The following is a 25207-nucleotide window of genomic DNA, read 5'->3' as shown; positions in this document are numbered from 1 at the left end:
TAGCACCGCGCTGGGAAGTTCTTCCTGAGGTCTAACCTTGGGCCATTTCCCACAGCCAACAGAAGAGGGGACCTGAGCGCCGAGCCGAGCCGCGATGCCTTCCACCGGTGGCCACCAGGTGTCGCCACGGCGTCCCCCGAGCGGGAGGGCGGAGCGGCCGCGGACTGCGGGAGCAGCATGTGGACGCTCGGGCGCCGCGCCGCCGCCTGCCTCCTGGCCCGCTCGGCGCCCGGGGGCTCAGCCCGGGCCCGCGCGGGGGCCCCGGAGCCGAAGAGGGACGCCCCGCTCTACGGCCGCCGGGGTCTGAGAGTCCGGACGGCCGCAGCCCACGTACCCAGCCACGCTGTGAGTACCCGCGCCGCGCAGCCTTCAGGGCCGCACGCCGGAGGGGGGGAGGCCGCGCACGCTGTGGACGCTGCGGGCACGCGCGCCGGGCACGCGCGCCCCGTCCGCTCCGGAGGAACCGCGGGCCGGGGACGCGCTCGGCGGGGGGCGGGGGGCCGGACGGCGGCGGAGCGCTCGACTCCCGCTGCCCAGGGCGGTGCCGCCCGCTCAGCCTTCTGTTTCCCGGGGTCGCATTTGCACCGGCTTCTGCTCTCGGGTGGAAGGGGCAGTATCCTGCCATGCAACTGCGGGGGAACGCAACGCAGGGGGCCGCAGATCCCGCTTTCGGAGGCCGTGGTTGTCTCCAAGCTCGCCCCTTTGCTTTTCGAGAACTTCAATTTGAGCGATACTGTACACTGCACTGGGTACTGTAATATACCTATATATGTGTGTGACATACAATATCAGTATGGCACATAAATATATATACATAGAATAAAATAGTACAGGGGTGCCTGGGTGGCTCAGTCGGTGGCCCACTCTTGATACGGTCATGATCTCTTGGTTTGTGAGTTCCCGCCCCACATCCGGCTCCTTTCTTAACATCGCAGAGCCTGCTTGGGATTCTCCCTATCTCCCTCTCTCTCTGCCCCTCAACTGCTCCTCTCTTTCTCTCTCAAATAAATTTTAAAAAATAATAAAACAGTACAGTATAATAGTACCAATATAATAGTATATGTACACACACACACACACACACACACACACACACACACACAATTAGAGTGATGTTTTCAAGCACGGGCTTTTCCGAAAGAAATGCTTCCTCAAGCGAGGTGGAAATGTCAAGGCTGCGGAGTACAGTAGCTAGAGCAGCAAAGCTTTTGGAAAATGACCGGGCCTGCGTTCCAAATTCTGGTTCGATTCAGAGGAGCTGTGTGACCTCTGGGGATGTGGAACCTCTCTGAGGATTGGCTTCCTTTTCTGTGAAGAGATTTAAAGGGTAAAGCCCATTTGGCCTAACTGGTGTAAGGATTACTTTGGATTAACATATATAAAGTCTTCAGCACTGAAAGTTAATTCCCCTGGGGAATGCAAAGGAGCGTCTGACCCAGTAACTCCCCAGACTTGAAAGGAGGAAGCTGAAAGAACGGCTGTGGGGTTGAGGAAGACTGCAGGGCAGGATGGACACGGTGTTTAATCGGGGTCTTGAAGATGGCCAGGGAGGGAGAGGAGGGTATTCCCACAGGAGAACCTGCCTGCCTGGGGGAGGAAAGCAGACGGACATCCGCTCTGAGTGGCTGGTAATGCCGGGTGGGTTGTCCACGAGGACGGAGGCAGGTGAAATCCAACTCAGATTGCCTGTGGAGCTCTGGAATTTGGACTTTATTTTTTAAATTTTATTTATTTTGAGAGAGATCAAGCGTGAGCAGGGAAGGGGCAGCGAGAGAGGGAGAGAGACTGTCAGAAGCAGGTCCAGAGCTGTCAGAGCAGAGCCGGAGATAGGGCCTGAACTCACCAACCGTGAAATCATGACCTGAGCCGACATCAAGAGTCCAGTACTTAACCGACTGAGCCACTCAGTCGCCCTTGGAATTTGGACGTCAGACTTGAACTTCCCACCGCCCTATTCTTTGGCCGTGTTTGAAGACAAGTTAGGATTGGTTGCCAATATTCAGAGTTGGGACCTTGATACTGGGTTCCCAGGACTCTCAGGAAAAATAGGCGGTTATGGCCATGCTGGTCCCACGATGCCCCAGCGCAGAACACAGACACTTGTTACCCCTCTCCTTCTATGCCGCTCCCACGGGGAGCTGCCCTAGCTTGTACTTGGACCCCTGCTGGTGTGGGCCAAGGGTTGCCAGCAGTTTTTCATTTAGGACAGTGACAACATACGCATGGTCTTTTGGATGGCATTTAGTGGCTGAAGGGCTGCTGACTCAGCAGCGTGCCCAACTCACAGCCAGCACGCAGGAGGCAGGCACTGGCACACACTGGGATTGGGGGTAACTGGGAGGTTGGGAGGTAGTTAGCTCCCTGGGTCACCCATTAGGCCTCCTCTGCCACAGTAACCTAATCAGGTTTGCTGAACTTGTCTGTCACGCAGCTCCCTCATCCATCCCTAATACTTGAAGAGCTGGGTCAATGACGGTGGCAACTGGGACCGCCATGTTTAATTTTGTCAAGGCGTTAACTGTCCCCAGGTTGGCCCCAAAAGTCCCCATGCACTCCAGAATCCATCAGGACCTGGCTTCCTTCGGGGGCCTCTTCCCATCCTTATTTTCTCTACTGCCATTCCTACTTCTCCAGCACTGTCCAAAAGACATGGAAGGGGAGCCACATGTGTAATCCTAAATTTTCTAGAAGCCACATGGAAAAAGTAAAAACAAGCAGGTGAGATTAATTTCTTTTTTTTTTTAATTTTTTTTTTTAATGTTTATTTATTTTTGAGACAGAGACAGAGAATGAACGGGGGAGGGTCAGAGAGAGAGAGACACAGAATCTGAAACAGGCTCCAGGCTCTGAGCTTTCAGCACAGAGCCCGACACGGGGCTCGAACTCACGACCGTGAGATCGTGACCTGAGCTGAAGTTGGACGATTAACCGACCGAACCACCCAGGCGCCCCAGGTGAGATTAATTTCAACAACACAAAGTGGCACCTGACTAGCTCCGTCAGTGGCGCGTGTGACTCTTGATCTCAGGGTCATGAGTTCAAGTCCCATGTTGGGCATAGAGCTTACTTTTTAAAAAAAAAATGTCAACAACACATTCATGTAATCTAGCTTTTCACGGTATCATTTCAACATTTAATCAATACTGAAAAGTCATTGAATTACTTAGCATTCTTTTTTAGTACTCATTCTGACAAATTCAGCTTGCACACTTCAGCACCTGCCAGCTCAGATGTTAAGCTGAATTGCTTGTGGAAATGTTTCATTTCTATTTCGCAGAGTTCACCATTGAAAAACAAAGTCACACACTCGAGCTGTTCCAAACATGTTTTCAGTTTTCCAGAAACTTGACTCAAGTGTCATTTTTTTTTTAATTTTTTTTTTTTTTTAGCGTTTTTATTTTACTTTTGAGACAGAGACAGAGCATGAACGGGGGAGGGTCAGAGAGAGAGGGAGACACAGAATTGGAAGCAGGCTCCAGGCTCTGAGCCATCAGCCCAGAGCCCGACGCGGGGCTCGAACCCACAGACCGTGAGATCGTGACCTGGGCTGAAGTCGGACGCTTAACCGACTGAGACACCCAGGCGCCCCTCAAGTATCATTTTTAAATGACGATCGTGTCAGGTTTACAGTCCAGGTCCTTGGTCCCACCAGCCACGTTCTAGGCGCCCCATGGCCACGCGTGTGTGGCTCGCGGCTTCTGCACACACACAGCTCTGGAGTAGAGCGTGTTAAGCTTCTGATTGCCGGTTCTTAGCTCTGGCTGCTCGTCGGAAGCCAGGATCCCCAGAAAGGTCTTCCGTCTAAGTGTGCGGCTCCGTGGCCCAGGGCTGCCTCTGGTTCCATCATGCAGCCCCTGACCCTACTGAGAATGAGAATGGGACGGAGCTGGTCCTCCAGCCTTTTCCTTGTCACACAGGAGGCCCCTCCAAGGAGGAGATAATGTCATCACCTCTGACCTAACTTCATAAGCCCCTGCTGCAGCCCTTGCTGCACACCTTGGAAGGCTTATAGACATGAATTTTTGTAGAGGGACAAGATCCTCACCTTTGACCCCATGATCTTTTGACCTTAGGCCTGGCAAGCAGGTTATGCCCTAATTAACTTTGTTTTTTTTTCTTTTTTATTTATCTTTATTTATTTATTTTGAGAGAGAGAGAGAGAGACAGCACATGGCAAGGGGCAGAGAGAGGGAGACAGAGAATCCCAGGCAGGCTCTGCACTCTCAGCGTAGAGCCCGACAAGAGGCTTGATCTCACGAATGATGAGGTCATGACCTGAGCTGAAATCATGAGTTGGATATTTAACAGACCGAGTCACCCAGGTGCCCCGCTTTATTTAGGTTTATTTTATTTATTTTGAGAGAAAGAGAGAAAGTGCGAGTGGGGGAGGGGCAGAGAGAGAGGTAAAGAGAGAATCCCAAGCAGTCTCTGCACCGTCAGCATGGAGCCCCATGTGGGGCTCGAACTCACAAACCCATGAAATCATGACCTGAGCTGATGTTGGATGCTTAACTTACTGAGCCACCCAGGGGCTGCATCCCTAATTCACTTTAAATTCATTTTTATTGTCTTCCACAGACAATGTTTGTGCGTTTATACATACAACAGTGTATATAAAATATCTATCTTGTTTAAAGGTTAATAACAAACTCCCATGTTTTCACCACCAGATGAAGAGAGTGAATATTGCTGGGGCGCCTGGGTGGCTCAGTCGGTTAAGCGTCCGACTTCGGCTCAGGTCATGATCTCACGGTTCATGAGTTCGAGCCCCGCGTCGGGCTCTGTGCTGATGGCTCAGAGCCTGAAGCCTGTTTCAGATTCTGTGTCTCCCTCTCTCCCTGCCCCTCCCCCGCTTGTGCACACTCTCTCCCTCACTCTTTCTCTCTGTGTCTCTCAAAAATAAATTAACGAAAAACATTTTAAAAAAAATGAGAGAGAGATTAGAATATTGCTTGTTCCTTGAAAGCTCTCCCCGCTCCCCCCAGGCCTCCCTGAAGGTAATCTGCTCTCCTGAATTCTGTCAGGCATCCCCTCCTTTTCTTAGAGTTTCACCCCCTACATACGTCTCCCTAAAAAACATTTTGCTGCGTTTATTCCGCTGTGACTTGTTCCTTGCATTCAGGGTTGTCTCTGAGCCTCGTCGATACTGATGCACACAGTTGTCATTTATTCGTTTTCTCTGCCGGGTAGTAGCCCATTGGATGAGTACATCACACTCTGTCCAGTCTCCTTCTGGTGACATCCGGGTGATCCCGCTGCACGCTGCTGGCACGGATGGTGCTGTTGTGGGCGTTCCTGGCCACGGACAGAGGCCCTTTCTGGATGAATTCCCGAGAATGGCATTGGCTACGTGAGGAGCCAGCAAATGTTCAACTCACTTGATGCCAGAGTGGTTACACCAGTCCACGCTCCCTGGAGTGTGGATGAGAACGGAGTCACTCTTCCAGTGTTGTGCTCTGCCGCGGGGGGCCCCCGGAGTGAGGGCTGTCCTCCCTGCTAGCCCCCCAGGCCGGGCCTCACCGGGGCTGGGCTTCCTTTGGGTCATGCGGTTCCAGGGCTGGAGCCGGAGACTGTAGGCCTAGCAACCATCTCGAATCTCCTCAGATGCCTCCCGTGCTGAGCTCAGGGACCGACTGAACCCTGGAGACTCAGGGTTAGCAGACCCATCACAGAGCAATAGGTCAGGGGCTCCAGGTGGCTTGGAAGCAGGGAGGGCGGCTGCAGGGGGGAGCACCCCTAACACAGCCCTCACCGCTGCAGATTCCATCTGCCTCCCCCTAGCAGAGCGGGGCTTCTTCCCTGATCCCTGCCTCCTGAGGAGGAAACAGAGGGTCTGAATGGTTAAGCAGGTACCCAGGGAATGTTGGGTTGGGGAGAACGGGTAAGAGACCAGCAAGATGTTTCTGGCAACAGTCCCTTTGATGATTACACACAGCCGAATGTAGACTTCCACTCCTGGCTGTTGAGTAACTTGCATTAGCCCGAACCTCCCACCAAGGACAGCCATCAAAGATACAAAAATCAGAGCCAGGAATGAAAGAGAAAAGAAGGCTGTGTGAAGGTATCAGAGAGACATGACAGGACTTGAGAGGACCCTGGAGAGGAGGGAAATTCTGAGCCCCTAGTCTCAAACTTCCCTTACATGCCTGAAACTGTACGGTTCCCAGGCGTACGATTCTTTCCTTTGTGGCCCGGACCCTGGGGCCAGACAGCTTTGGGTTCAAATCCCAGCTCCTGCGCCTTGTCTCTGTGTCTCCGTGTGACTTTGCTCAGTTTCCTCATCTGTGAAATACAAATACAGTCTCATCTTCATTTTTCATGGGTCCTGTACTTGTGAATTCACCCACTCAATAAAATGTATCTGTAACCCCCAAATTAATACCCAGGGTGATTCTGCGGTCACGCTTGGGCGCACGCAGAGCGGCAAAACACTGGAGGCGCCCCCCGCTTGCATGTTCCCACCCCGGGTCAAACAGGGTGACTCCCTGCTTTGTCTCTCAGCCCCCACACTGTAAACAAGTGTCCTATTCACCGGCTACTCAGTGGCGCGTTGTTTGCATTGTTGTGATTTTGTTGCTGATTTCACCGTTTAAAATGGCCCCAGCCTAGTGCTGAAGTGCCATCTAAGCACAAGAAGGCTGTTACGTGCCTCGCGGAGAAGACAAGTGCCCCGGATCGGCCCCTTTCACGCCTGAGTTACGGTGCCGTTGGCACAGTGTTCATGAGCACAGTGTTCATGAATCAAAAATATATATTAAACAGGATGTCTTTAAATCCTGTTTATTATTTTAGAGAGAGAGAGAGACAGAGAGAGGAGACAGAGTGCAAGCGGGGGAGGGGCAGAGAGAGAAGGAGACACAGAATCCGAAGCAGGCTCCAAGCTCTGAGCTGTCAGCACAGAGCCCGATGCGGGGCTCCAACCCATGAACCCTGAGATCACGACCTGAGCGAAGTCAGATGCTCAACCAACTGAGCCATGCAGGTGCCCCTTAAACAAGATGCCTTGAAACAGAAGCACATGTAAAACAAGGTTATGTATTGATCGGTTGGTCAAATGTGACCTGAGGCCAGCAGTACCCTAAGCCTGTATTTCCCTTAGGAGCAGCTCACTAATCTAGCATTCTTGGTGACTTTATAGAGCATAACTGTCGCGAATCACCACTATAAAAATAGTACTTGCCTCACAGGATTGTAATGAGGACTAACCACGTCCATTTCTATCAACACCAAGGGGACGGTGAACACTCTAGAATGTGTGGCTATCACACCGGTTCTCTCACTTCTTCAGAGCCAACCTTTTAAAATCATGCCCACTTTGGGGCGCCTGGGTGGCTCAGTTAAGCATCCAGCTTCAGCTCGGGTCACGATCTTGCAGTATGTGGGTTCGAGCCCCGCATCAGGCTCTGTGCTGACAGATCAGAGCCTGGAGCCTCCTTCAGATTCTTTGTCTCCCTCTCTCTGTGCCCCTTCCCGGCTCCCACTGTGTCTCTCTCTCTCTCAAAATAAACATTAAAAAAAATTAGTTAAAACCATGCCGTCTGGGAGCGCCTGGGTAGCTCAGTTAGTTAAGCATCCGACTTCGCTTCAGGTCATGATCTCACAGTTCATGCGTTCGAGCCCCACATAGGGCTCTCTGCTGTAAGTACAGAGCCTGCTTCAGATCTTCTGTCTTCCTCTCTCTCTGTCCCTCCCCTGTTTGCATGCACACATACTCTCTCTCTCAAAAGTAACATTAAAAAGTAATAAAAAATCAAATCAAATCATGCCCTCTGTGCTCTGCATTTCTGTTTCCCCCTTGTCTGCTCACTTCTCAGCCCCATGCCCTCTGTCTTTTCTTTTCCGAGTTTGCCAAGGACATTGATGGCTCATGAGAATAACAGCCTTGAGCTGTGCTCCAGAGTGACCTTTGGAGAATGTGAGTCTTGCCACGAAGCCCCTCAAGCCCTTGGATGTCTTCCCAGGATGAGGTCCAGCTGAGTGCCGTCACAAGGCCCTGTGGCCCCTTCTCCATCATCTCCACTCCAGATGTATCACTTTTCTCTCCCTTTATAGGCTCCATCCCCTCCCACACTGGGGCAGGTCCCTCAGCCGGGGTCCCCTCTGGTGCCTGTCACTCTCCTCTGGTTATGTCATCTGGCTCTCCAGCTGATCAGTAGCGTTGGCTGCTTCAGAGATAGGAGCCTGGACACTCAGACGTTACGGACTGGGATCAGTCAACAGGTCCCATGGTCTCCTGCAGATCGTGTTAATGAGACCTGCCCGTCTGAGGTCCGATCCTCTCTTCTGGACATCAGCAGACATCTGCCTCTTACCGTTCATTGTTGCTTGTATTCATCAGACTCCGGGAGCTTTGCTGATGCCTCCCTGCCTGGCCTGTGCTAGTCGCCTAGAGCAATGCTGCTCAGTAGAGCTTCCTGTGGTGGTGACTGTGTTCTGTGTGCCACTAGCCACACGAGACCTCAGGACGCTTGACACGTGGCCAGTTCAACTGAGAAACTGACTTCTTAAATTTTATTCCAATAAATGTAAATGTAAATGGCTGCCTGTGGCTCAGGATTATTATTTTGAGCAGCACAGGCTTAGAGAGAGCCTGAGAGAACTCCAGGTAATGTACGTATGTAAAGAACGTGAAAACATTTCCTAAGAAACATTTCCTGGAGGAGCCCCATGGTTGACTCCATCAGGAGAGTGGGCAACTCTTGATCTCGGGGTCAGGAGTTTGAGGCCCACGTTGGGTTACTCAAATAAGTTAAAAAAAAAAAAAAAAAAAGAAAAGAGAAGAGAAGAAAGAAAGAACTACTCCTGGAAAACTTGAATGTGGTTATTCTCAAATGTAGGAGTGGTGAAACCATGCATTCACAGACTGTAATACACTGAAAAATGGTAACGTTCTTCTTAACTTTGGCTTTTAGAGTTTGTGCGGCCACCGCCTCGGTCAGACTGTGAAGGTCAAAAAGCAGAGTGTCTGTCTGATGAACATGAGGACAGCGGGGACTTTGGGCGACCCTGGGTAAGATAAAGCACCTTGCACATCAGAGACCTCTTCCCCCGTGCCCTCCCTCTCTCTCAATACACGACATAGGCCTATGTGCACATATTATCTTCTTTTTAATTTTTTCCTTTTCTCTTAACATTTTTTTACCAAAAAAAAAAAAAAAAGAAGCCCATCCCATACAAAGCCTGTTATCTCCCTTAGCGGCAGCATTCATAAGCATCTTTCCATGTCACCAACTACCTACCACATTATTTTTAAGGAAATAATATGAAGCTTTCTGGATACGCTGACCGTGGTTCACTTAACTCATCCCCTGTTGCTGGACATTTAGGTTGTCTCCAGAGTTTTGTTATCATTCTCTTGGGTGACTTAGCAATTAGGGTAGGCCAAGCCTCAGTAACAAAGAGACCCAAACCTGTAACGGCTCAAGCCGGTGGTCTGTGTCCCTGTGTGCAGACATCCCAGGGTGGGCATGCCTCTGTGCAGTGATTCGGTCAGCCAGGCTATTCCACCTTCCTGTGACTTGTCAGTACCTTACTGTCCCCTGCACGGTGGAGGCCGGTCACCCCGCCCATCCCACAGAAAGGGACAAGGGCATGGAAGCCCTGGAAATGGCTTGTCACCCACTCACATTTTAGTGGGAAGGACGTGGGCACCTGGCCACAGCTATTTGCAGGGGATGCTGGGAAATACAGCCCAATGGGTAGGAGGACGCAATGGCTTCTGGTGCAAAGCTCCCCAGCACTGCTCCAGTCTGCCCCCCGCCAGTGGTGTCCACATGGACCCTCCTTTCACACGCGTGCACACACACACACACACACACACACACACACACGCCCAATGGAGAGGGGCTGCTTCACTTCCTCACCAACTCTTGATATTTCCGGTCTCTTCCATTTTAACCATCATTCTGGTGGCATCTCGTTGTGATTTTTCTTTTAAGGTTTATTGATTATTGATAGACAGACACAGAGCATGAGCAGGGGAGAGGCAGAGAGAGGGGGAGTCACAGAATCTGAAGCAGGCTCCAGGCTCCGAGCTGTCAGCACAGAGCCCGACGGAGACTCAGACTCACAATCTTCGAGATCATGACTTGAGCCAAAACCGGTTGCCCAACCAACTGAGCCACCCAGGCACCCCTCATTGTGATTTTTTTTTTTAATGTATATTTTCCTGAAGATCGATAAAGTTATACACCTTGTCATATGTGCACTGGCCATTTGGATATCTTTCTAAAAATGATACCCGTTCAAAGTTTTTTTTACCCTTTTTATCTATTGGGTTTTCTTTTTCTTATTGACTTGTAGTTCTTTCTATATTGTGGAAATAAGCCCTCTGTCAGATACATGTAGTACAAATAATTTTCTCCCACTTTGTGGTTTGCCCAGTATAAATCTTAATAACAAAAGCAATGGAAATAAGCACAATGTCCGGCTGAAGGAGTCAGGTTCAATAAATAACATAAAATACCATGAAAATCTGTATGTGCTAATATGGAACAATTTCCAGAATATATTAAATAAAAACTGCACAGTGCTTCATTTCTGTATTAAGAAGAATATAAAGGGGTGCCTGGGTGGTTCAGTCAGTTAAGCATCCAACTTCAGCTCAAGTCATGATCTTGCGGTTCAGGAGTTCGAGCCTCGCGTCAGACTCTGTGCTGACGGCTCAGAGCCTGGAGCCTGCTTCGGATTCTGTGTCTCCCTCTGTCTCTGCTCTTCCCCTGTTCATGCTCTGTCTCTCTCTCTCCCTCTCTCTCTCTCTTTCAAAAATAAGTAAATGTTAATAGTAGACCCTCCCTAAGGTCTTTTAAAAAAAAAGAGAATATAAAATTCTGGACAGATACAGAAGAGACTGTTACTCGTAGTTGACCATGGATGGCACTGCTTATTTGGGAAAAAAAGTTTACTTACAAACTTTTTCATGTTGATTAACTTTTTACACTGTACATGTTAACTATTTTCCATGTATTTTTTAATTTAAGGAAAAAATAAATATGTCGGGGCGTCTGACTTGCTCAGTCAGTGGAGCATGTGACTCTTGAATCTCGTGAGTTCAAGCCCCATGCTGGAGGTAAAGCTTACAATGAATGGATCAATCAGTCAATCAGCCATTACAATGAATCAGTCAATCAATGAATCCATCAGCCAGGTTGACATTAATAAAATGGAGCTGTTTAGTAAGCATGTGTTTTGTGTTTCCCCTGCAGCTCTCTGGATGAGACCACCTATGAAAGACTGGCAGAGAGGACACTGGACTCCTTAGCAGAGTTTTTTGAAGACCTCGCAGACAAACCTTACACACTGAAAGACTATGATGTCTCATTTGGGGTACCTCTTAGCTCATTTTCTTTTTCTTTTCTTTCTTTTTTTTTTAATAACTTTTTTTCAATGTTTATTTTTGAGAGAGAGAGAAGCAGAGCATGAGCAGGGGAGGGGGAGAGAGAGAGGGAGGCACAGAATCGGAAGCAGGCTCCAGGCTCTGAGCTGTCAGCACAGAGCCCGACGCGGGGCTCGAACCTGTGAACCGCCAGATCATGACCTGAGCTGAAGTCGGATGCCTAACTGACTGAGCCATGCAGGCACCCCTTTGCTTATTTTCATTATTCTGCTTCTTCCCTAAGAATTCTAGCTCACTAAAATAAAGAATTCCCCTCTAGGGGAGCCAAGCACCCAGCAGCGTGCGGTTACGTGTCGGACCGAAAGACTGGAGACGGTGTTGCAGCCTTGCTCCACCAGGCTTGTGACCTTGGGCAAGTCACAGCCTCTGTTTCTCCTTAAGCCCTATTTCTTCTTGCAAACAGTGGTTCTCAAGCTCCACTCAATACCTATAAAGGTAAATGGGAGAAGAACCCAGGCGTATGTTTGTCTAGCAAGAGGCCTCTGATGCAGGCCTGGGGAAGCCTGAGCTAGACTTCTGCTTAAGCAGGATGTGTTCAGAGCACACAGACCTGGGTCCCACTCCTGGAGATTCTGATTCATAGGTCAGGGTGTACTCTCAGGAAGCAAATTCTTGAAAAGCTCACCTGGGATTCTAATGTGCACCCTGGGTCCCACCCCTAGAGATTTTTATCTGGGAGTATGTCCCAAGCAAGGCACGGGAGCTTTTTAAAGTTTTTATAATCAGGGCACCTGGGTGGCTTAGTCTATTGCGCATCTGACTCTTGATTGCAGCTCAGGTCATGGTCCCGGGGTGGTGGGATTGAGCCCTATGTCAGGCTCTATGCTGATCATGGAGGCTGCTTAAGATTCTCTCTCTCCCTCTTCCCCTCTCCCCCTCGCCTGTGCTCTCTCTCTTTCTAAACAAACCAACAACAATAAAGTTCTGTAATCAGTCCCCAGATAATCCTAATAGGCAGCTGGGGTGAGCCCCAGATCCCGGAAGCCAAGGCAGTGCTGCTCTGCACCGACTGACCACCGGGTGGCAGACTTGAGTAAGGGGCCACCTTTGGATTTACAATTCCATTGAGGCCTTAGGGACCAGCTCCCTCTTGGCCAGGAGAAAATCCCCCACGGAGGTTAATCCTCTTGACAGCAGTTAATTAATAGTTGGAAGTGTCATGAAGTGTGCATTTTGGATTAAACCATGGAATTATTTAGGACGACCAGCTGTCGGGCATAAGTGATAGAAATGGTGTTGGATATTGCCGTGGAAACAGAAAAGGGACTCCACCGGATGGAGCAGGTAGCAGAGTCTGGAAGATTTCAAGCCTGGTTGTAAGGATAGGGAGGGACTTTGCGGTCAAAACAGAGGCAACGGGGCGAGACAGGATTAGATGCCTTCCAGGTGATTGCGGTCAGCTCAAAACGCAGCATCTTTCGGGTAGGGCTCTAGAAATGCCTGTGCAGACAGCCTCAGAAGGCAAGTTGCTCGGGAACCATTACAGACTGGCCTCCCCAGCTTGACTGCCTGTGGGCTGATGGAGCTGGGGCGTTAACAGCTCTCCTTTCCCCCCAGCCTCCCCATCGGGGGCTGGCTGGACTTAGAGGGAAACCAAGTCTCGGGCTGACCTCGGCCTTACATACAAACATTCATTGACATTGGATAAGCGTCCAACTTTGGCTCAGGTCGTGATCTCATGGTTTGTGAGTTTGAGCCCTGCTTTGGGCTCTGCATTGACAGGGAGGAGCCTGTTTGGGATTCTCTCTGCCCCTCCCTGCCCCTCTCAAAAGAAATAAAATTTTTTTTTAAATGCCACAGAAACAGTCCCACCACTCATTCTTATAAGATTAGTGAGATTACTTAGTGACTAGGGTATTTTGCACGAGTGTTTTCATTAGAAGCACGTGGGGCAGTATTCTTGGAGTGGGATTCTGTTTACCTCCCTGAATCAGGCAGCCAGTGTTCCTGGTCAGTGGTGGGTCACAGGACCTTCCTGAATCTTCCCTGTGGAGTCTCTCTCTAAAGAGTGACCCAGCTTCTGGGCTTTCTGTAAACCGTTCCAGTAAGGGAGGCACCTGTGTTTTTCTGGCCAGAAAAACCTTCAGTATCACTCTCCTCACCAGGGGAAAATTACTTCTAACACATCATTTGCTAATTAGGAAATTCTCTAGTATAGATGTAGAAACTAAAGGCTTATATAGTAGCTGCCTCTGTTGTTGGGACTTCTGATAAAGAACTTTGAAATGCTGGGGTGCCTGGATGTCTCAGTTGGTTAAGTGTCCGACTTCGGCTCAGGTCATGATCTCACGGTTCATGAGTTCGAGCCCACCATAAGGCTGTCTGCGGTCAGCACAGAGCCCGCTTCAGATCCTCTGTCTACCTCTCTCTGCCCCTCCCCATTCCCTCTCTATCTCTGTCAAAAATAAATAAACATTAAAGATGAAAAGAAAAGAAAAGACACTTAAAAAAAAAAAAGAAGAAGAACTTTGAAATGCTATCTACTCTGGGGTGTGAATTCCTGATTAGAGTCTCCCAGGCGCTACCTAACTTATATATTCCACATATAAATCTATTGAAACTACATTGTAGGCAATAGAACACCTGTAACACTATTACTTGAGCTTTGTTGGGGTGCCGTCTTTCCCTGTCCCCAGGGTCCGGTTGGGCATCACCTCCCCTGGGAAGTCCTCCTAGATGTTCCAGGCAGATACCGCCCTTACCTTCTTGCCCAGCATGCTGAGAAGGACTCCATGGAGCACCGATCGCCCCGTGTTCTATACACATCAGCTCCCATGGCTAGACCAAGCGCCTCGGCAGCCAGGACACGGTCCATTCTGGGTGTCCCTAGCACCCGCAACATGGCCAAGTACATGACAGGGATTTGACAAGTGTTGATTCAGTACGTAAATGGAACGGCACCCACTTACTTTAACAAAACACACTTCCACTGATGCCGGTCAGCATCATCGGTATTTTCCCAACTTGCTACTGGCCGAGTAGACAGATCAAAGTGGTAATCCAGACGGGCACAAGAATACGTCCGTTCTGTTTGCTCCCTGTGCAGTAGGAGACGTGAGCAGCTCCTGACTGTTGCGTCTTCCTGTCCGTGGGGTGGGTAATGTTGGGGGTCAGTGTCTGGGTCCGGGCCTCACCCCCACCGGCACTGCCATTAGAGGGGACACCACCAAAGCGGAAAGTACCGCCTGTCCCTAGGCCTCCGTGGCGTCTGCTGCTCGTGACCGGCGAAATCTGACCAGAGAGCACCCTGCTCTCTGAGGGGTTGATTCCAAGCCACCTTCCTTTTGTGCCTGGTGCAGCCCTGGCCCCTGACATTTTGATGAGAATTTGCAGTCATGTTCTTTACTCACTAAGCTGTTGGCATATCGCGGCCAGACATTTCTTAACCTTTTCTGGGCCTTCTCCTGAGAAAATCTTCCCCGAACACCTATGAGTATAATTTCAGCTTTGCAGCGGGAGCTTTCACAGACACCTGAACACCACCTCTGGGTCCCGGGTCACGGACCCTTCCTCAGAGGCAGCATTTTATTGGATATGGAGACAACGCATCTAGCTTCTCATCCTGGATTTGTATTTTCTTTCCAAGAGTCCTTTAAAAAAATTTTTTTTGACTGTTTATTTATTTATTTTGAGAGAGAGAGAATCCTAAGCAGGCTCCATGCTGTCAGTGCAGAGCCCAATGCAGGGCTCGAACCCACTAACCGTGTGATCATGACCTAAGCTGAAATCAAGAGTTGGATGCTTAACCCACGGAGCCACCCAGACGCCCCTGGCGAGCGAGCGTCCTTAAGCGAATGAGCTTAACTCCTGGGAGTGGCAGGTTCTTCAGCTGTAGAGTGAGTGACATCCCTCCACCTCTCCGATGTCTATTAGGATTGAATTTTTAAAATGCTACCCGCTCATTATTCTTACTCTTTAAGAGGAAGTTGGTAGCTGTATTTGGAGTATGGGAAGCCACGTACACATGAAATCGCCTGACTCCGCCTGCCATCCCGTGTGTGTCTGTTGCTACAAAGTGAGCAGCGACAGCGGAAATTGCTCCTTTTGCCGCCATATGTGGAGGGCTGATACTGACTGGCAGGAATAAGCCGCCACCCGCTGCGGCCAAGGGCTCTTCTGATTGTGCGGTGCCGGTCAGCAGCGACTGACTGTTTCAACTCTCTCCCCACTTCCCCTGCCCTCCTCTGCATTTAAGTCCGCCCGCACTCCCAAAGCAGTCTCCGATTGCCGCTTAAGGAATAATGCTAATGAACAAAAAGCCCGCTTCATCTGGTCTCCTTGCGGCCGGTTCTGAAAGCATTAAAACTCCTGGTGACCCAGTAAGGCAGCTTAGTTTCCTTCCGTTCCTTCCCTCTTGCCAGTTTCCTCTGGAAACAGCCGCTGGCTCCACAGGGGAAAAGTACTGACACACAAAGAACAGGAGGAGGGTGGGGACTAAGTGCTGAGACCTTCTGCCTTGTGTAACCTGGCCCTTAACGTCACGCACGTTATCACCGTGCCTGGTCACCCTCCGCTCCGTTCCCGCCTCCGCCGATGTAGGTTTGCGCCCATCCGGTTTTTTGCACAGAGAACAGATGTGCTGCACACTGAAGGCGCTTGGATGAAGAGACAAATCGGGGCGCCTGGGTGGCTCAGTCTGTTAAGCACCGGACTTTTAGCTCAGGTCATGATTTCACTGTTCGTGGGTTCGAGCCCCGCGTCAGGCTCTGTGCTGACAGCTCAGGGCCTGGAGCCTGCTTCAGATTCCTGTCTCCCTCTCTTTGCCCCTCCCCCACTCGGACTTTTTTTTTTTTTTTTTTGTCTCCCTCTCTCTCTCTCTCTCTCTCTCTCTCTCTCTCAAAAATAAATAAACATAGGGGCGCCTGGGTGGCGCAGTCGGTTAAGCGTCCGACTTCAGCCAGGTCACGATCTCGTGGTCCGTGAGTTCGAGCCCCGCATCGGGCTCTGGGCTGATGGCTCAGAGCCTGGAGCCTGTTTCCGATTCTGTGTCTCCCTCTCTCTCTCTGCCCCTCCCCCGTTCATGCTCTGTCTCTCTCTGTCCCAAAAATAAATAAATGTTGAAAAAAAAAATTAAAAAAAAAAAAAATAAACATAAAAAAAAAAAAAGAAAAGACAAATCTGCACTCAAGGTGCTTGAAGTAGTGGAAGAGAGGGGGTCTGTGCCCGGCTAACAAGCGGGTGGCTCAGATGCAGGGAGGAAGGCACAAAAGGGCTGTGGGGGCACCCACGCACATGCTCCGGCCCCAGCTGCGGGGTGTCAGGGTAACCACGCCAGAAGTGCCTCAGCTGGGGCTGCTGGTCTTGGGGGTGGGGGGGAAGGGGGTGCTGCAGAGAAGCTGCTGGGGCCGGCAGGGGGCGGGGAGGTGGTGGGAGACAGCTTGCAGCCTGTGCATCTGGAAGAAATCTCACAGTTGCTTTATGAATATGCTCTTTGTGAAGGAGCAGCCAGTTCCCTGGAATCGTGGCAGAAGATTTTGAGTTGGAAGGGGCACCTGGGTGGCTCAGTCGGTTAAGCGTCCAACTTTGGCTCAGGTCACGATCTCACGGTTCATGAGTTCAAGCCTCGCATCGGCCCTCTGAGGTCAGCACAGAGCCTGCTTAGGCTCTGTCTCCCTCTCTCTCTGCCCACTCCCCTGCTCACGCACGTGCTCTCTCTCTCTCTCTCTCTCTCTCTCTCTCTCTCAAATAAACATGAAAAAAAAAAAAGGTTCTGAGTTGGAAAGAGATGATTTTGGCTTTGAGCAAATAGGATCTGCATCCCTGACTGGTCTCCTGTTCTAAGGCGCGACAGTGATCAGGGGTGTGCACAGGGAGCACCCACGCCCCTCCATCGGTGCACGGAGTCTCTGAAGGAGGCAGCACAGATGTTGTCCTGAGGAAGGGGGCAGGGCTGATGAGGCTCGGACCCCACCCTCTGGTCTCTCCTCTGCACCTACCCCTCCTTCATCGTGGGGGGACAAGGAGGCACGACGGGGCATTGAAGGACCAGATAGGTCACACTGGAAACAGTGAACATCTTGAACCCCTGAGCCCGGTATCTCATGAAAGAATAAGCCACGAAAGTATGTACGGGGGGAGAAGGAATGGGGAATGACTGCTTTTGGCTGCGGGGTTTCTCTTTGGGGTGATGGAAATAGTCTAGAATTAATGATGTTTGCACACGTTATGAAAACACTTTGTGAAATACTAAAAACTACTTAATTGTACAGTTTTTTTAAAATGTTTATTGATTTATTTATTTTGAGAGAAAGAGAGTGGGGGGAGGGTTAGAGAGAGAAAATCGCAAGCAGGTTCCACTCGGTCAGTGCAGAGCCTGACGTGGGGCTCAAACCCACGAACCGTGAAATCATGACCTGAGCCAAAATCAAGAGTCAGACACTTAACTAACCGAGCCACCCAGGAGCCCCCGAATTGTACCGTTTTAAGACACATGTAAGTAAATGAAGGTGGTAGTTCTACGAAAATAGTAAAGGTGGGTTTCAAGAAAAAAAATTTTAAAAGATGTACTTATGGGGCACCTGGCTGGCTCAGTGAGTGGAGCATGTGATTGTTGATCTTGGGGTCACGAGTTCAAGCCCCACACTGAGTGTACAGATGATTTAAAAAATAAAAAATAAACTTTAAAAACAAACAAACTTATGTACCCTTTGATCCCAGCCCTTTTCAGAATGCATTTAAAAACTGGCAGACATGCCTGAGAGTGAACAGCTTATATCCGTGGTTCATGGGATTGAGAGAGCACTTCGTGTTATGTAAGGAACAACCTGTTTGGGACCCACACAGACCTGGACTTAAGATCAGCTCTCTCAGTTCCTAAGTATTCCTTATTCCCCGGTCCCTGTGTCCCTCACCTGTAAAACTGGAATAATGATGCCCATCTCTGATGGTCACGGTCACAGTGGAAACACTTTTACACAAAATGCCAAACACCGAGCCTGGCACAGAGTGGGGTACTAGACGTTAGTGGTTACTACTTTTATTGATGTTTTTAAAAAAATTTTTTTTTCAACGTTTTTTATTTATTTTTGGGACAGAGAGAGACAGAGCATGAACGGGGGAGGGGCAGAGAGAGAGGGAGACACAGAATCGGAAACAGGCTCCAGGCTCCGAGCCATCAGCCCAGAGCCCGACGCGGGGCTCGAACTCCCGGACCGCGAGATCGTGACCTGGCTGAAGTCGGCCGCTTAACCGACTGTGCCACCCAGGCGCCCCAGATGTTTTCATTTTATTTACACTCTCTGTATTCCTGATGTCTGTGCGATTTTTGTTTCTTTTTTAATCAAAAAAAAATGTTATTGAAAATAGCCTGGGTGGCTCAGTCGGTTAAGCATCTGGGTGGCTCAGTCGGTGGCTCAGGTCATGAACTCACAGCTCGTGGGTTCGAGCCCCACATCGGGCTCTGTGCTGACAGCTCGGAGCCTGGAGCCTGCTTCGGATTCTGTGTCTCCCTCTCTCTCTGCCCCTCCCCTGCTCGCACTCTGTCTCTCAAAAATAAACATTAAAAAAAAAAAAAGATAAAATATTATATATATAGCCCAATAGAGTCCTCCTCATCCCTTGCCCGTCAGTTAAATTATTATTATTAATTATTATTACTATTATTATTATTATTATTACTGTGGTCTACCTTTTTAATAGCTCTTTGTGTTTGAGAACCAAACACAAAGTGTTCTCAGAAGCATTCGGGGCCTCTTGATTGGACAGGGGCTCTAGAAGCCCAGAGAAGGGTGGCCGTGTGTTTGTACGGGTTATGCCTCGGGCGGGGAGCATTGAGAGAGCCTCCCTCCTGCACAGCAGCTCCAGTAAAGGGAACTGAGCTGTGTAGCTGCTGCTATAAGATCCTGCACATTCTAAAGAGACCTCAGACCTTGGGAGTAAAGGGCCCCTTTGTTGAAAGAGTGTTTTCAAATTTAAATGAGCACTTATTGAGCGAAGATGGTCCAAGAATTCAGGCCTCTTGTAGGGGAAAATAAAGCCCTTGAGAGCAGCCTGTGAGCTGTGTGGGAAGGGTCTGAGAATAAAACTAGCCTGGAGTGTCAGCCTTCTAGCAGAGCAAACGTTATCGCTCTTTTTTTTTTTAATGTTTATTTATTTTTGAGAGAGAGAGAGAGAGAGAGAGCAGGAAAGAGGCAGAGAGAGAGGGGGAGACAGAGTTTTTGAAGCAGGCTCTGTGTTGACAGCAGAGAGCCCAACGTGGGGCTCGAACTCATGAACCGTGAGATCATGACCTGAGCCAAAGTCCGATGATTAACCGAGGGAGCCACCCTGGCGCCCCTATGATTGCTCTTGTAAGACAAGCAAAGCAGGTAGTTTACTTCTTTCTTTCTTGCATTTTTTCCTTGTTTTGGTAATGAACTTGTCCTGTCCGATGTTTGGGCTGACCTGGCTCTCTGGTGGAGTTGGTGTCTGCCTTTTTTTTTTTAAGTAGGCTCCATGCTCAACGTGGGTCTTGAACTCTCAACCCTGAGATCAAGAGTCAAATGCTCCACCGACTGAGCCAGCCAGGCGCCCCGGTGTCTGCATTTTTTAAAGCCCTCTTGTGTGTTCTGGCTGGTAGTTAGGGGAACCAAGGTAGCAGGCGGGATTCGGGGCCTCCCGTTTGCCAGCTGTAAGACCTCAGACAAGCCACGGCTGTGTCCTCACCTCGAAAGGGGAATAATGATAATTCTTGCCTTGCTGGCCTCGCAGGGAGTAAGAGAAAGCAGGATGAGGTCCAAGGATTATTGTGATTAATCACAGTCTTGCCCAGAGAGCAGTGTGCTTTCCACATGACCTGCCGATTCTATACACGAAAGACGTCTCTTCAGGGTGTATATATATTGTGTGCTTGTATAAATGGACCGTATCCAGGTCTGAAGCAATTGTGCCCAAGAGCTAACTTTGTCTTTTATTTTCCTCCTGATCCACTAGAGTGGTGTTTTAACAGTTAAACTGGGTGGAGATCTAGGAACCTACGTGATCAACAAGCAGACCCCAAACAAGCAGATCTGGCTGTCTTCACCATCCAGGTAGGTCCCGAAGTCACAATCTGGCGGTGTTCAGCTCGCGTGCGATGTGGCGTCGCGGACCCTTTAAAGGGGGCGCCACTCTGTGGGCGGGCGCTTGTAAGCACACCTCTCCCGATGCTTCGCGCTCCCCCCATCCTTGTAGGATGGTCAACTCTGCTTCTGTACCTTCTGTCTGCCGATCATCTGGCGAATGTTGAGATCCTGAGATGCTGGCGGATATTGAGATGTCTGTGAGATGGGAAGCAAACAGTTTAGAACTTTTCAGAACCTGGCCCGGACCATCTTTCTCTATTAAATCATTGCCCGGCCTTTTGAAAAGCCAACTTGTGATACTGCAGCATTGGAAGGAGTTACCCTTCGTCTTCAGAGCAGGTTAAAGTTTGACCTCTAGCTTGTTTTGAGCATCTCCGCTAGAGGTCGGTTGAATTCCCTCCACGGAATTAGGCGGCTTGGCCTGTGGACGTGGGAGAGCCTCTTAAGCTCCGACTCCAGGGCATTGAATCCCTCCTGCCTCTCCCACTGACCTTTTTCAATCCAGTGGAATAAAAGATTGTGTTGTAGGCCCCCCACCCATGCTGCATCTCAACGCCTGAGAACGTGCACGGAGAGAGGGTCCCTCGTCTGTCTGGATCCATCTGGATCCGTCTGGGTGGTTATTAGAGAGTTATAGAGAGACACTCACAAAAAGCTCTCAGACCAGCCTTCCTGGGCCATTCGTTAGCACTTCCAAAGAGAACACACACTGTGAATTGGGAAAGGCCCAAATATAACCAGGATGGAGTTCTTTGAAAGCCCAGTGGTATTTGAATTAAAAAAAAAAAAAAACTCTTCTCCTGTCCCAATGTTCACATAATTTTTAGGCAGTTAATATTATACTGTTTATCATGCAAGGGTGTGTAATTATTGGTTCAAAATAAGTAAAGCGTTGTGCCTCCTTCACCCCAACCTCATCGAGGAAGTAGGTTATAATTTAACAAAAACAATCCCAGAAATCACTCATTTCTAGCAAGGCCCCTTACAGATTGCATTGGTTTTTTAGACCCAGCCAGTTTATTCGAAGTTGGATGTTTTACCCTGTGTGGGCCAATCACACTGTTCTCTTTGGCCTCAAACAGTTGTCCCAACCCCCACCAGAGTGGTGATAACTGTCCATGCTTACCTTCACCCCCGGAGGAACTGGACGAGAAACGCAGCCATCACCTTTGGGGACCGGTGGCTGTATAAATACCGGGCAGGCCACCGGATCCCCTGGTGATGGCTCAGTTCCCTCCGTGTTGTATCTGGAGGCTGAAAAAGCCCGCCTCGTGTTTGGACACACCTGCCAGTGATGGGCTCCTAGCCCAGGCTTGTTTAGACTGTCATTCTTGATGGGAATCTGGAAAGAAAATCTGCCAAGGAGCCCTTTACTATCACAGGTGCTGTGTTCCCCAAGGAAAAAAAGGGTTATTTTCCACTGGACTTTTCACGCCCAAAATAATCTTTCGTGGGGCTGCATTTCTGATATTTTGGGGGCTTTTTTCAGATGACAGCTTTTTGGGGGGTGGAGAAACATTGGCCTTCCCCGGCCACCCTGCCCACTCGGGGAAGTTGTAGGACGGGATACAGCAGAGGCCTGGGTGGGCACCGGGACGCCAGTGCCTTGACTCCAAGCCCTGGGGGGCAATGGAGGGGTCTGGGGGGTTCTCACGCTGTACCTGGCACTCCGGCAGCAAATCAGAGACCAGGGCCAAGCGCGTGTTCCATGGATTTGGTCCAGACTGTCAGTTCTTGGTATGTGGCCCGGATACTTTGTATGTGGCAGGTTGTGCATATTGAACCAAGCCCTCCGTCCTTTTGGCTTACCCCTCTCATCTCTGTTATTAGGCAAGGGTTCAAACCCCAGCATTTGGTTGATAATACAGAAACCTTTCATGTTTTTATAGCCCCCAAAGATGCTCCCCTTCTAAGCGTCCCTCTTCCCTGGCAAACTCCTCCCAGTCTTGACGTCGGGAGATCGCTCCCTGAGTGTGCATGTGAACCCAGTGCCCCTTCTCATGGGCCCCCGGGGTTCTCTGCTTCACCCCCGTTGGGGCATCACGGTGGACCAGCACTGTCCGCCGGCTTGCCCGCCCCCCCACCCCCTGCACTAGGCCGAGAGGAGGCAGGACTGACGGGCACAGTTCTGCACCTCTGGAATGACACCACACGTCAAAACCCAAGCTCGCCCAGGCCCACACAGATACAGCATCCCAGCATGAATGAATGGATGGATACTCTTGTTCACTGGGTGAGCTTGAGGTGGAGGAACTCTCCATTTCGTGGGCTTAAAATTGAATTAAGGAAAAAAAAATATATTTTTAAATAGTTTAGGTGTTTGCCAGGGGCTGGGGAGAGGATTGTGAGGGAGTAACTGCTCCATGGATACACAGTTCCCTTTTGGGGGGATGAAGGGTTTTGGTAGATAGAGGTTGTGGTTGCACATGTTATGAATGTACTAAAATAATAGTAAGAAGAAGAATATTGGTAAGGGACAGATCATGCCAGTGGTACACACATGGCCATAATTTTAAAAAACACTCTGGGGGCGCCTGGGTGGCTCAGTTGGTTAAGCGTCCGACTTCGGCTCAGGTCATGATCTCGCCGTTCGTGAGTTCGAGCCCGACGCGGGGCTCTGTGCTGACAGCTCAGAGCCTGGAGCTGGTTCAGATTCTGTGTCTCCCTCTCTCTCTGACCCTCCCCCATTCATGCTCTGTCTCTCTCTGTCTCAAAAATAAATAAACGTTAAAAATTTTTTTTTTTTAAATAATAAAAATAAATAAATAAATAAAATAGAAAACACTCTGGAGTGCCTAGGAGGCTCAGTCAGCTAAGTGTCCAACTTCAGCTCAGGTCATGATCTCACAGTTCGTGGATTCAAGCCCCGCATCAGGCTCTGTGCTGTTCAGAGCCTGGAGCCTGTTTCGGATTCTGTGTCTCCCTCTCACTCTTTGCCCCTCCCCCTCACACACTCTGTCTGTCTGTCTGTCTGTCTCTCTCTCTCTCTCAAAAACAATAAAATAAACTTTAAAGAAAAAAAAAACCCACCGCCTCTGACATAGCACATATCATACGTGAGTTGGGAAAAGCAAAAGCTCAGAATGTCATCTGCAGACTCATGGAGAGGGTTCACATGTTTTTAGGACTCGTGAATCGTTCCAGAGGGCTCACTGTGTACTTGGTCTTAAAAAGAAAGACCCTGAGACAAGACAGGCGTCTGCCTTGTGAAATGTACTTGCTGGAGCGTCAGTGCGGCCGGTGTCTGGGTGGCCGCGTGTGGGGAGTCAGCATCTCTCCGCGCAGACCCTGAGGATCTGTTGTGTCTTGCAGTGGGCCGAAGCGCTACGACTGGACCGGGGAGAGCTGGGTGTATGCCCACGATGGCGTGTCCCTCCACCAACTGCTGACCACCGAGCTGACGGAAGCCTTGAAAACCGAATTGGACTTATCTTCTCTGGCCTATTCCGGGAAAGGCACCTGACGCCCAGCCCAATTCCAAAGACATTAAAAGCTGTGATGCCCAGACCCCTCCTTCGTCCTGCAGCTGAGTGTCTGGTTTTTTTCCATTCCCACCTTTGAGGACACTTGCATTGCTGGGAATGGCAATGTGGCCTAGAAAGAATGCGTGGCCTCCCACCCTCCCCCAGGTTCGGATGTTTAATTTCCATAGTTTGTTTGTTTTGTTTTGGGATTTATTGTCCCATTTCCTCCCTCACAGCATATCACTTCTCTTTTATAATCGTCCATGTGCTCCTACATTTGTATGTAGCCTTACAACCGGGAAAAATCAGAAGGGAAACTTCCAGGAGAAAAGTGACTTGATTTCACTATTCATTCTTTGAAGGACTCAACTGCAAAAAGCCACGTGAAAAGCAGCTGGCCGGCCTCATCTTTCTGTCCCCAAATGAGCCTCATTAAAGAGTTGCCTATAAACGCTCCCTGCCACGCCTCTTGAAATTGTAAACAGGGGTGCCTGGGTGGCTCAGTCGATTAAGTAACCGACTTCAGCTCAGGTCATGATCTCACACTTTGTGAGTTCGAGCCCCACGTCGGGCTCTGTGCTGACAGCTCAGAGCCTGCAGCCTGCTTCAGATTCCGTGTCTCCCTCTCTCTCTGCTCCTCCTCTGCTCTTGCTCTGTCTCTCAAAAATAAATAAATGTTAAAAAAAAATTAAAAAAAAAAAAGAAATTGTAAACATTTCTCAGCCCTTTGGAATAAAAGTGTCGTTGACATTCAGGAATTCTCAAACCAAAGGTCTTTCTCTCTTTGCACTTTGTGTCTGCCAGGGTGTGGACTGCTAGAGATTCAGGGTGATGTGATGCCTTTTCTTCCACAGAGACACACATATACGTCCATATGCACACATTTCATTAATTGTGTGTGTGTATATTTTTTAAATGTTTATTTTATTTTTATTTATTTTTTTTTTTTTAGCGTTTATTTATTTTTGAGACAGACAAAGCATGAACGGGGGGAGGGTCAGAGAGAGGGAGACACAGAATCTGAAACAGGCTCCAGGCTCTGAGCTGTCAGCACAGAGCCCGACGCGGGGCTCGAACTCACGGACCGCGAGATCATGACCTGGGCCGAAGTCGGCCACTTAACCGACTGAGCCACCCAGGCGCCCCAGTTTATTTTATTTTTGAGAGAGCATGAGCAGGGGAGGAGCAGAAAGAGACGGGACAGAGGATCTGAAGTGGGCTCCATGGTGACAGCAGAGAACCCAACGTGGGGCTTGAACTTACCAACTGTGAGATCGTGACCTGAGCCAAAGTTGGATGCTTTAGTT

At 49.7% G+C, this 25207-nt stretch overlaps 1 protein-coding gene across 1 annotated transcript; it reads left to right on the top strand.

Annotated features, from left to right (window-relative positions):
• Positions 1 to 177: 177 nt before the first annotated feature.
• On the top strand, positions 178 to 23961 carry FXN (frataxin). The gene is made up of 5 exons (XM_047831256.1): positions 178 to 345; positions 8913 to 9010; positions 11205 to 11325; positions 20306 to 20403; positions 23749 to 23961. The coding sequence occupies exons 1-5, from the start codon at positions 178 to 180 to the stop codon at positions 23897 to 23899; spliced, it is 636 nt and encodes a 211-aa protein (XP_047687212.1). The 3' UTR covers positions 23900 to 23961.
• The last annotated feature ends 1246 nt before the right edge of the window (positions 23962 to 25207 follow it).

Source organism: Prionailurus viverrinus, chromosome D4 (genome assembly GCF_022837055.1).
Source record: "Prionailurus viverrinus isolate Anna chromosome D4, UM_Priviv_1.0, whole genome shotgun sequence".
NCBI classification, from domain to species: domain Eukaryota; kingdom Metazoa; phylum Chordata; class Mammalia; order Carnivora; family Felidae; genus Prionailurus; species Prionailurus viverrinus.
This window is presented reverse-complemented; position numbering and strand designations above follow the sequence as displayed.

Excerpts from the sequence above, each read along its gene's own strand:
- FXN (XM_047831256.1), top strand. The coding sequence starts at position 178 with ATGTGGACGCTCGGGCGCCGCGCCGCCGCCTGCCTCCTGGCCCGCTCG. Across the intron at positions 9,011-11,204 it reads GGGACTTTGGGCGACCCTGG|CTCTCTGGATGAGACCACCT; the intron begins GTAAGATAAAGC and ends TTTCCCCTGCAG. Across the intron at positions 20,404-23,748 it reads TGGCTGTCTTCACCATCCAG|TGGGCCGAAGCGCTACGACT; the intron begins GTAGGTCCCGAA and ends TGTGTCTTGCAG.